This window comes from Saimiri boliviensis, chromosome X (genome assembly GCF_048565385.1).
Source record: "Saimiri boliviensis isolate mSaiBol1 chromosome X, mSaiBol1.pri, whole genome shotgun sequence".
NCBI lineage: Eukaryota > Metazoa > Chordata > Mammalia > Primates > Cebidae > Saimiri > Saimiri boliviensis.
The window spans coordinates 16,296,743-16,309,854 of NC_133470.1; the positions used below are offsets into that span (position 1 = coordinate 16,296,743).

At 41.4% G+C, this 13,112-nt stretch overlaps 1 protein-coding gene across 1 annotated transcript in view; it reads right to left on the reverse strand.

Annotated features, from left to right (window-relative positions):
* Window positions 1-13,112, reverse strand: part of MAP3K15 (mitogen-activated protein kinase kinase kinase 15) — a 156,313-nt gene that overhangs the window by 118,100 nt on the left and 25,101 nt on the right. Inside the window, exon 3 of the mRNA XM_003924113.4 lies at window positions 12,516-12,539. Within this exon, the coding sequence (XP_003924162.1) occupies window positions 12,516-12,539 (24 nt within the window). The remainder of the gene's footprint in view (window positions 1-12,515; window positions 12,540-13,112) is intronic.

Sequence of the window (13,112 nt, forward strand, 5' to 3'; positions counted from 1 at the left end):
CTTCCAGAAAACATTTTTTATAGTGATACAAACATTTAATGAGTCAACAAATGGCCAAGTGAGAAGAGGGGGGAAAAGGATCTAAGGTAGATGGAAAGCTACTTAATATTACTCGAGATGAACTGATTTCTGAGCACTTTCAGAAGAATGCACATCTCAATTGCTGGCACAATGTGGTACTTTGGAGCTTATATCTTGTAATACAAGTAGGTCACAAATACTTGGTGAAAACCACAACTGAAAAAACACAGAAGATTGTTTCCAGGAAAATGTAGGGAGCAAATGAACAAATATGGGACAATAGATTTTAAAAATTATTTCATGTGACCAGATATAACAAAGTTAATTTATTACAGAAGAAAATCCAAGTTGACACAACTCCAAAAAACACAAGCTCAAGAGATATAATTGTCTAGCCAGCTAGATACACATATATACATTGTCCAGAAAAATGCAGTGGTTTTCTTTTTAGATCAATGCAAACAGCATTCTACGTTACTCCTTTTGCCTAATTATCTGGTCATAACAGGAAAAAAATAATCAGAGGCTATATAACAATTTCAACAGAATAATCAGGATACTGTGCCACTTAAAAGTAAACGAAGATATCCCTGCTGGAAATGTGCCATGGAGTGCTAACTAAGCTGTTGCGACAGTTGATTTACTTTGTTTACACAACTGAATGGCCATCACAAAGTCACAGGATTATTTCAGAGCTGGCACAAATCTCAAAAGTCACCTCATTAAAATCATCTCATTTAACAGAGAAAGAAACCAAGACCCAGCAAGGTTAACCAACTGGCCTACAGAAGATCACAGAGCCAGACAATCTCAGGCCCTACCATGATTCTTGTCACTAACTGCCACTTCTGCTTAATTCTGAAATATCCTTAAATAAATAAAGCTGTACAAAGTGCCCAACAGATGAGTGAATAGTGAATTCTATGGTGCGTGAATTATGTCTCAATTTAAAAAAATAGATGGGTGCCATGGATATGAAAGACATATCCAGTTGGTAGATACAATTAAATATAAATAATTTGGTTCTGACATTACCCCTATGATATTCAAGAGGTGCAGAGAAAAGTTTTATGGTTCACAGACCCAGAGTACTCCAACTGAAGAGAACACACAGGAGCAAGACCACAGTCAGGAACAACAACAACAAAAAAGACAAAAAGACTAACAATCTAAGATGAAGCAGAAATAAGAGAACATACACAAATACAATAAATATGCAAAGGGGCCGGGCGCGGTGGCTCTGGCCTGTAATCCCAGCACTTTGGGAAGCCAAGGTAGGCAGATCATCTGAGCTCAGGAGTTCAAGACCAGCCTGGCCAACATGGTGAAAACCCATCTCTACTAAAAATACAAAAAGTAGTTGGGCATGGTAGTGGGCACCTACAATCCCAGCTACTCAGGAGGCTGAGGCAGGGGAATCGTTTGAACCTGGGAGGTAGAGTTTTGCAGTGAGCCAAGATCATGCCACTGCACTCCAGCCTGGGCAACAGAGCAAGATTGTGAAAAAGAAAAAGGAAAAGGCAGGGAGGGAGGGAAAAAACAAAGAAAAGGAAAAAAAAAGAGAGAAAGAGAAAGAGAGAGAAAAAGAAAGGAGGAAGGGGAGGGGAGGGAGCAAAGAACAGATTTTTACATGATTCATGTTCTGTGTGTAAAATCAAATTTCCCTCTCTATTACAAGAGGTAGCTTTCTTGTTTGAAATTGAGTCTTTGCTAATAAAAGACTAGAAATCTTGATTTTGAATTCAGAAATCCAAAGGATACAGAAAAGAGAAAAAAAACTTAACTGTCTTCCACCAAAGTGTCCCTAACCCTAAGCCATAGGAAACTAAAGACCTGAGAAAGGCAAGAGGAAAAAACCAGGAGAAATTCTGTTAACCTGACCTCGAGGCCTACACATGTTCCTTGGCCAGAGGAAAGACTTCCAGTATTGAAGATGATGTCCCTAATATTGCCAGTGTCTGTTTCTCAAATAATTTCTAATTTATTTCGATTATAAAGATAGCTATTTTAATGGGAACAATGAGTTTCTCTTAAATCCCACTGGCTTTCCAGAAAAAAAAAAAAATCACCTAGACCAGAGGTCAAGAATCAGATTAGTTTTTTAATAATGCGTTTTTAAATAAGGTTTTGTTTTTTTAAAAAAATAACATGATCCTACCTTGGAAATTTAACTCTGCTTTTTAAAAAAACAACTGTGAACTCTGGCTTTAGGACATGACAAATGAAAATAAAGTCCAATGTACTTTTAACAATTCCTTCTGCAAGTACTGGATAGAACACCTTGTTTTCTCCCAATAATTCTCCTGGCAGACAGAGAAGGTACATGTCTCCATGGTGCATCTCTAGCAATGCTATGCACAGCTTTCAGGTAATTTACCTATCAATTCAGTGGAAAAAAATTATGGCTGTGCCTCTAAGCCTGGGAAATGTGTTTCTTAGTCTTGTTATATATGACACACATACATACACACATTTCTCAAATGAAATAATTATAATGCAGTGGACACTCAGCTCAGGTATGCTACCCAGAACCCCTGCTTTAAGGAAGAATGTGTTGCCCCAGTTGCTGAGAGCACTCTAACTAGCAGCCCCTTACTGTTAGTCCCTTCTGAACTGCCTCAGTTCCAGGGAGTATCTCATCCAAGCTACATTCCTTTCAGTGAAGCAGGACAAATGGAGGAACACAGAGGCCTGGCCATTTCATTCCAACCCAAGACAACTCAGAAAGGCCATTTCAGCTCCAGACCTCCCTCCCACTGTGGTCAGCCAAGGCTGTCATGGAGCCTGCATCTCAGCTGCATGTCTCCATCTGGCCAGTCCTGCTTCCTTTACTCCCCCTTCCCCAGCAGCCACCCCAAAGGCATCCCTTAATAAACCTCCTGTACCCTAACCTCAGCCTCAGAGTCTGGGTCTAAAGGAAATCAACCTGCAAAATAAGCTGTAAGGATGAAGGAATGATTATCCTTGCTAAGGATAATTAAAACAAATGAAGCTACGCAATGCCTATGCACTATGTACACTAGTGGCAAAGTACTAAGAAGTTCCGAGGTTAAACAGATAAAGTAGCCTTGAGGTTGGCTGTTTTTTTTTTCACTCTTTTACTTTCATAAAGGCTCAACCTTGACCTGTCACTACATAAACATGTTTTCTAAACTGATAAACTGCTAAAAGTCGCTATCTCTGTCATCTCCAAAGCAGCATAAAATAGTGTAAGAATTAAAATGGATGAAAATAATACAGGAAAAACCAGAAGCCATTTTTATAGAACTCCAACCAAAAAGTCAATTACATTTTCAACTCAATCAAATACTGAAATATGAAGTGAAATGTAGTGTTAAAGATTTCTGTGACAGGTATTTTTTTTAAAAGTCAATCCTGAAAAGGAAATTAAGAAAACAATTCCATTCACAAGAATATCCAAAGGAATAAAATACACAGAAGTATAACCAAGAAAGTGTAAGACTTGTATACTAAAAACTAAAAAAATGCTGACATAAATTAAAGAAGATCTAAATAAATGGAAAGACATCCCACATTCATGGATTAGTAGACTTAAAACTGTTAAGATGTCAATATCACCCAATCAATTCACAGATACAATGTAATCCTTATCAACATTTAATGGCTTTTTTTAAATGAAAAAGCTGATCCTCAAATTCATATGGAACTTCAAAGGGCCCCAAATGGCCAAAACAATGTTGAAAAAGAACAAAGAGGATTCACATTTCCGAATTTCAAAAATTACTAAAAAGCTATGGTAATCAAAATAGTGCAGACTTCAGTGAGCGGTGATCACACTACTGCACCCTAGCCAGGCTGACAGAGTAAGATCCTGTCATTCATAAATATATATATATATATATATATTTTTTTTTAAGGGCCAGGGGCAGGCCAGGCATGGTGGCTTGCACCCGTAGTCCCAACACTTAGGGAGGCTGAGGCAGGTGGATCACCTGAGGTCAGGAGTTTGAGATCAGCCTGGGCAACATGGCAAAAACCCATCTCTACAAAAGAAAAATTAGCTGGGCAGGGTTGCACACACCTATAATTCCAGGTACTCATGAGGTTGAGGTGGGAGAATTACCTGTGCCAGGGGAGGGCAAAGCTGTAGTGAGCTGTGATCACACCACTGCACTCCAGCCTGGGTGACAGACCAAGACCCTGTCTCAAAAAAAAAAAAATGTTTTAAACCAGGGTGGTATAAGAGTAGACACATCTCAAGCCTGTAATCCCAGCACTTTGGGAGGCCGAGGCGGGTGGATCACAAGGTCGAGAGATCGAGACCATCCTGGTCAACATGGTGAAACCCCGTCTCTACTAAAGATACAAAAAATTAGCTGGCTGTGGTGGCACGTGCCTGTAATCTCAGCTACTCAGGAGGCTGAGGCAGGAGAATTGCTTGAACCCAGGAGGCAGAGGTTGCGGTGAGCCGAGATCGTGCCATTGCACTCCAGCCTGGGTAACAAGAGCGAAACTCCGTCTCAAAAAAAAAAAAAAAAAAAAGAGTAGACACATATATCAATGGAATATAATCTTGAGAGTCCAAAATAAACCCTTACATATTCAGTCAATGGATTTTGACAAGGGTGGCAATATGATTCAAAGATAGTTTTTTTTTTTTTTTTTTTTTTTTTTTAAGAAACAGTGCTGGAACAACTAGGTATCCAAACGTGAAAGAATGAAGTTGGACATCTACCTCACACCAGACACAAAAATGTACTCAAAATGGATCAGAGACCTAAATGTAAGAGCTAAAATATAAAAATTTTAAAAGAAAACATAGGAGTCATACTTCACGACCTTGGTTTGGGCTAAGAGTTCACAGATACAACACCAAAATCACGATCCATAAAAGAAAGAGATCCAAGATGACTGATCACCAGCAGCTCGGGAGTGAAAGCACAGAGAACGAGAGGACACCACACTTTCAGACGAATTTCTGTTGCTCATGCACCAGGAGATTCCCAGTGAAGGAGCCCCACGGGTTGCCAGCGCGTCTCTTGTGGCCAGCACAGTGGTTCTTGGTGCAGAGTCAGAAAAGCACCATCAATCTTAATGCTGCTGTTTTAGCCAGCGCAGTGGGTTGTTCAGATTCTGGCGCTGGGAATCAACAAGTTGGACGTCCACTCAGAAACCTAATTACAAAGACGATAATTATAAAGACCACAGATGGATAAATCTACAACGAAGGGAAGAAAACAGCCTAAAAAGGCTGAGAATACCCAAAATCAGAATGCCTCTCCATCTATAGGGGATCACAGTTCCTCACCAGCAAGGAACAAGGCCTGATGGAGAACAAGTGTGTTCCATTAGCAGAAATAGGCTTCAAAAGGTGGATAATAAGAAACTTCTGTGAGTTAAAAGAACTTGTTCTAACCCAATGCAAAGAAACTAAGAACTTTGAAAAAAGGTTTGACGAAATGCTAATAATAATACACAATTTAGAGAGGAATATAAGCGAATCAATGGAGCTGAAAAACACAACAGGAGAACTTCTTGAAGTATGCACAAGTTTTAACAGTCGAATTGAACAAGCAGAAGAAAGGATATTAGAGGTCAAAGACCCACTTAATGAAATAAAACGATAAGACAAGATTAGAGAAAAAAGGATAAAAAGGAACAAGCAAAGTCTCCAAGAAATATGGGACTATGTGAAAAGACCTAATCTACGTTCGATAGGTGTACCTGAATGTACCTAATACCAAGCTGGAAAACACGCTTCAGGATATTATTCAGGAAAACTTTCCCAGCCTAGCAAAGAAGGACAATACTCAACTCCAGGTAATACAGAGAACACCACAAAGACATTCCTCAAGAAGAGCAATCCCAAGGCACATAATCGCCAGATTCACCAAGGTTGAAATGAAGGTGAAAATACTAAGGGCAGCCAGAGAGAAAGGTCAGGTTACCCACAAAGGGAAGCCCATCAGACTCACAGCAGATTTCTCAGCAGAAACCCTACAAGCCAGAAGAGAGTGGGGGCCAATATTCAACATCCTTAAAGAAAAGAACTTTCAACCCAGAATTTCACATCCAGCCAAACTAAGCTTCATAAGCAAAGGAAAAATAAAATCTTTTGTGAACAAGCAAGCACTCAGAGATTTCATCACCACCAGGCCTGCTTTACAAGAGCTTCTGAAAGAACTACTACACATAGAAAGGAACAAACAGTATCAGACTTTCTAAAAAATACCAAAAAGAGCATCAACATAATGAAGAATTTACATCAACTAATGGGCAACACAGCCAGCTAACATTAAATGGCAGTATCAAACTCATATATATTATTATTAAGTTTCCCAATAATAGTGGAAGACTTCAACATCAATATTAGACAGATCAATGAGACAGAAAATTAACGACGACATCCAGGACTTGAACTCAGATCCGGAACAAGTAAACTTAATTAACATTTATAGAACTCTCCACTTTAAATACACAAAAGACACACTCCTATCAGTACCACATCACACCTACTTACAGGTTTAAAATATTAGTTGGCTGCTTGTATTTTCTTCCCTCATTTTTTTCGTGTCTTCATTATTAAGCACAGTTATAGGCATACCCATTTTTAGACTGTATTCTAGCCCAGGCAATAAAGCAACACCCCCGTTCTCTCTCCCTCTTCCTCTTCCTCTTTCTTCCTCCCCTACATTATTTAAAAAAATTTTTTTTTTAAAAAAGAAATAACTGATAAAACCTCTAATAAGAGCCTTGCTTCCAAAATGCATAGAGAACTCTTACACAGCTTCGTCATAAGAACACAGACCAATTTTAAATGGGCAAAAGATTTGAATAGACATTTCACCAAAGATGACTATGAGTGACTAACCAGCACATGAAAAGATGCTCAACATCATTAGCCACTAGGGAAATGCAAACTAAAACTACACTCATGTATCATTTCATACTCACTAGAACGGCTATAATAAAAAGACAGATGACACCAAGTATTGGCAAGGATGAAACTGGACCTCCCATTGCTGGTGGAAATGTAAAATAGTACAGCCACTTTGGATTGTTTTGACAGTTCCTTAAGAAGTTAAAGGTATATTTACTGCCCGGGCACAGTGGCTAATGCCTGTAATCCCAGCACTTTGGGAGACTGAGGCAGGCGGATCACTTGAGGTCAGGAGTTCGAGACAACATGGTGAAACCCTGGCTCTAATAAAAATACAAAAAAATTTAGCTAGGCGTGGTTGCAGGAGGTGCCTGTAATCACAGCTACTCCGGAGGCTAACTCAGGAGAATCACTTGAACCCAGGAGGCAGAAGTTGCAGTGAGCTGAGATAGCACCACTGCACTCCAGCCTGGCCAACAGAGTGAGATTCCAGTTCAAAAAAAAAAAAAGGCTATATTTACAATGTGACTTGGCAACTCCATTCCTAGGTATGTATCCAAGAGGAATAAAAACATGCGCCCACACAAAGATTTGTACTTGAATGTTCACAGTGGCATTATTCATAACGGCCAGAAAGTGGAAATGATCCAAATGTCCACGTACTAGGGAATGGATAGATAAAATGTGCAATATCTATGCAGTAGAATACCTTTCAGTAATAAAAAGGAAAAAACTACTGATCCATGCAACATCATGGATGAACTTCAAAAACATCATCCTAAGTGATAGAAGCCAGATGCTAAACATCACATATTGCATGGTTCCTTTCACATGTAAAGTCTTGAAAAGGCAAATCTATAAGACAAAAAGCAGATTGGCAGTTGCCTGGGGCTGGGTATGGGCCGAGAGACTGTCAGCAAATAATCATTTTGGGGTCAGGGAAATGCTCTAAAACTAGATTGTGGTAAACAACCCACAACTGGCTGAACAACTCTGTCATTTATTAAAAGTCATTGAATTGTGTGTGCTTAAACTAGGTACATTTTATGGCATGTAAATTATACCTACATAAAGCTTTTCAAAAAACAAAACAAAACCAGTACACAAGAATATGAGCATCATCTGATAAAGAGGTGAGCACAAGAACTGTTAGCATGCTTCGAAAGAGCAAAGACGCCCAGAAGAGCTGCAAGTGGTCCACTCTGAAGCCTGGAGATTAGCTTCCTGGCCTCAGCATCCCTGCAAATCAACTTCTTCTAGAAATGGAGACAGATGTCCGGGCAATGTGGCCTGTAATCCCAACATGTTGGGAGGGCAAGGCAGGTGATCACCTGAGGCCAGGAGTTTGAGATCAACCTGGCCAACATGGTGAAACGCTACCTCTACTGAAAAAAAAAAAAAAATACAAAACTTGGCCGGTCATGGTGGCACATGCCTGTAGTCCCAGACACTCAGGAGGCTGAGGCAGGAGAATCACTTGAACCTGGGAGGCAAAAGTTGCAGTGAGCCAAGATCATGCCTCTGCACTCCAGCCTGGGCTATAGAGCAAGACTCCATCTAAAAAGAAAAAGAAAAAGAAATGGAGACAAATGTGCCCATTCTGCTGCCAAATGAAGCACATTATCAAGCACAGTTTTAATGTTGTTATTATTTTTTGATTTTTCCATCTCCCTTTCTGGGTAAAAGTACAATTTTCGAAATATCAAATGACTCCCTGAAAAGAGATCTCAAAGCATCTTGGTTTTCACATGTTCATAAATCATTTCAAACATCTGGCTACATGTTCAGGGTATGGCATCTAATTTGTACTCCTTATTCGCAAGACTTTACTGTTCACTAAGTGACTCTGTGTGTGTATTTGAATAAAAATCTGTCCAAAATGATCACAAACCCACAATTCCATCAGATTCTCTCTCAGAATCTCTGGGGTCAGACGATCCAGGTGTCTGATTCCAGGGTTACCCCAGTCCACACAGAAAGGACAAATGAGCAAATTCTCCTTAGAAGCCACCCAATTTACTGTGACATTGTATTTTAATGGCTTTTTGTTTGTTTTTGAGACAAAGTCTCAGTCTGTCGTACAAGCTGGAGTGCAGTGGGGTGATCTCAACTCGCTTCAACCTCCTGAGTTCAAGCAATTCTCCTGCCTCAGCCTCCTGAGGAGCTGGGATTACAGGCATATACCACCATGCCCAGCTAATTTTTGTATTTTTAGCAGAGATGGGGTTTTGCCATGTTGGCCACGTTGGTCTTGAACTGCTGACCTCAGATGATCCACCCACCTCGGCTTCTCAAAGTGCTAGGACTACAGGCATGAGCCACCACACCCAGCCTCTATTTTAATGTTTAATCGCCATTAGTTGCAAGATGTCCATTCTGCTGACCCAAACCATTTTTCTGTTTACCCTACTTCCATCCCATCTGGAGTGGAAAAAGTAAACACCTCTTTACTTTCAGAAAGAGGATCGCATTTGAAGATGACTACTAATGGTCCCTCTCAAGGCTTAGTTCCCTTTAGCTTTTCCTCTTAGGTACAATTTTCCATTCGTCACATCACCTGGGATCCTTTTTAATTCTTCTGAGTGTTCTAAATTTTCATTTCTCACCAAGCATGACAATCAATACTGGGCACCAAATTCTAACATAATGCCAAATACAGCAAAGAGATTAGCTGCCAAATCCTTTAGAACAGGAGTCCCCAGCTCCCAGACCATGGACTGGTACAAGTCAGTGGCCTGTTAGGAACCAGGCCACACAGCAGGAGGTGAGCCATGGGTGAGCCAGCATGACTGCCTGAACTCCACCTCCTGTCAGATCGTTGGTGGCATTAGATTCTTATAGGAGCGCAAACCCTGTTGTGAACTGCGCATGCGAGGGATCTAGGCTGCATGCTCCTTATGAGAATCTAATGCTTGATGATGTGAGATGGAACAGTTTCCTGAAACCATCTCCCACCTCTGCTCTGTGGAAAAACTGTCTTCCATGAAACCAGTCGCTGGTGATGAAAAGGTTGGGGACCACTGCCTTAGAGTAAGTTTATTCCTAAAAACCAAACAAAATACCTAGAAAGAACAGTGCTGAAGTATGCTTGGCATTACTAAGGATATTAACGAATTTCTGGGTGTTCGGGAGGAGGGAGAATGCACCAGAAGGGAGGTAGGTAGTGGAACTCTAACAGCATGACACCCAGTATCCAGGAGGACAGAATATTTCTGAGTGCTGAAGCATCCAACAGTCAGGAATGGAGAAAGAAAACAAGTTGTCTTCTTGCTCCTTGCCTCAGTGTAACTCGTGCTGTTTAAGGAATCAGCATTTCATAGCCATCTCTTACATTAAATCCAGGTTACCTCTTCTTGCTTGTATAGCAAATACGGAACCACAGATGTTGAGGGCTGGAAGGCATCAATGAACAAAATAGCGCAGTTCAACATTTCGCATTTTACTGCTGAGGATCCTGAGGCCCAGGCAGAGGTGGAATGACTGACTGCCCAGGGTTACTTAAGAGACAGGCCTGTGGGTTGGTTCCAGGTCTTTGCTATTGTAAACAGTGCTGCAATGAACATTCGTGTGCATGTGTCCTTATATTAGAATGATTTATAATTCTTTGGATATATACCCAGTAATGGGATCGCTGGGTCAAATGGGATTTCTATTTTTAGGTCATTGAGGAATCTGGACAGGGAAAATGTGGTACATATACACCATGGAATATTACACAGCCATCAAAAACGATGAGTTTGTGTCCTTTGTAGGGACATGGATGAACCTGGAAACCATCATTCTCAGCAAACTGACACAAGAACAGAAAATCAAACACTGCGTGTTCTCACTCATAGGCGGGTGTTGAACAATGAGAACACATGGACACGGGGAGGAAAGCACTACACACTGGGGTCCCTTGGGGGGAAATGGGGGAGGGACGGGGGGTGGGGAGGTGGGGAGAGATAGCATGGGGAGAAATGACAGATATAGCTGAGGGAAAGGAAGGCAGCAAACCACACTGCCATGTGTGTACCTATGCAACAATCTTGCATGTTCTTCACATGTACCCCCAAACCTAAAACGCAATTAAAAAAAAAAAAAAAAGAAAAAAAAAAAAAAAAGAGACAGGCCTGCAGCTACAACTGCACTTCCTGGGCCCCAGGCCCATTCTTCTTCGACTTCTTCCCCATTTTCCACAAATCAGGTCATTTTAAAAATCAAGGCCAGGTGTGGCGGCTGACGCCTGTATATCCCAGCACTTTGGGAGGCCAACATGGGCAGATCACTTGAGGTCAGGCATTCGAGACTAGCCTGGCCAACATGGCGAAACCCCGTCTCTACTAAAAATACAAAAATTAGCTGGGTGCCTGTAATCCCTACTCGGCAGGCTGAGGCAGGAGAATTGCTTGAGCCCAGGAGGCAGAGATTGCAGTGAGCCAAGATTGCGCCACTGCACTCCAGCCTGGCCAACAGAGAGAGACTGCCTCAAAAAAAAAAAAAAAAAAAAAATCAAGGTCTAGGAAGAATAGGAAAGACTCTCACAGGTGGACAACATCAGCATGGAAATGGGGCAAAAGAAAGTCACATATGATCCCATTTCTTTTCCAAAAGGAACCTAAAACCACCCGATGCCTTATCTTCCAGGCCTGCCCATAAAATTCATGCTCCAATAGTAATCCTGTGCACTATACCACTAGCTTTGTTTCTGGAACTTCTGTGTCAGGTGGGGAGCTCTGTCAGGGTCCTGGGGAAGCCTGGGCCCCCAGGCTGCAGGTTGAAGCCTTCTGCAGAGGGCGCTCTGGGAAGACCTTTGCCTCCTGGGCTCTTTCTCCCTCTCTTAGGAACCCCAACTGGAATAGGAAGAGAGTCTGCAGGCCCGCTCCTTCTAGAAGGGCTAGCAGGAAGGAGACTAAGGCTCCAAGGAGAGGGACCAAGGGCCTGTCCCGAGTCTAGGTCATGATTTCTCAAACAATGCCATAGGTCTGGAGGGATGGGCAGCGTGGGGTGCATTCAAAGGTATACAATCACCTTAGCATCATTTCCAAGGCCAAGAACTTTTAAAAACATTTTTAGGGTGGTGATTTCATTATACTATTCAAACCAACATGGCAATAAAACTATGTAATTCAAGAACTTTTGAGCCAAAGCAGGAGACTTCAGTACATAAATTGGACAGAAGCAAGTAGAATTCCATCCCACTTCTTTCCAGTTTGTGGCAAGGATCTTGTGCCCCATATTAACTGGGATACAAGTTCACATTCCTCCATCATTAGGGAAACTCTGCTTGGAGAGAGGAAGGTACTGACACGAGCAAAAAAAGTATGGGAAGTACTGACTCCAGCAAAAAGATTCTTGGTGGTCCATGGAACATCAACCCAGCTCAGAAGGAATCACCCAGAAGGTTCCAGCTCAAAGACCTAGTGGGTAATGAAGAACATACACGTTGTTGCCTGGCCTTGCCTTCTGGCCCACACACTTGATGGCTGAGTAGGGCCTAGGGCTAGCTGGCAGGTTGAGGCATAGGGAGATTTCTAGCTGTCCTCCTTAGAAACAGAACCTACAGGCGTGATTAGAAGTCATCTTGCTACCTGGGCGATTTTCAGGCAAGCATTTTACGAATTGACATTTACATTTATTTTCAGAAATAAAATTCTGAAAATGTAATACTTACTATGTTTTTTTGAGTTACCATGTCCTGAAAAGAAAAAGAAAAGATAAATATAGCTTTTTAAAAAAACAGTTAATTTCCATAAGCATTAGCCAGCATTCCCCTCTATAGAGCAAGAATTAATCATGTGAAACCTCCCACTCCAAAAGCTTCTAACAGAATGAACCTCTGAATTGCAACACCCATGTTCCAAGGAAAATTGATCACCACTGGTTAGCCTGTGGGACTATTAGAGGGCATTTATGCTTTCAAGGATTTCCCCAGAACAGTGCCAGTGCTTTTGCCCAAAAGATATTTTGAGCTTCAAGTTTGGAGTGCTCAGTGGCTTGCGTCTCGCCTTTCCAGAGAAGAATGTCAGCAATGGCAAGGAAAGGCCTGGAAGGCAACATGCTATCCCTGGATCTGGAACCATTTCTTGAATCAATCAACGTGAAGGCCACACCACAGTCAGCCTACCTACAGAAGGGATGTTGGTGGTAGAATTCCTGACACCCCACTAGAACTGTCCAGGAATCTTCAAATTCAATGACAACAATTTTAGTCAGTAAATTTAGTACGATAGTTAGGCATCCCTTGACTGTCTCATTTATACACTGACAA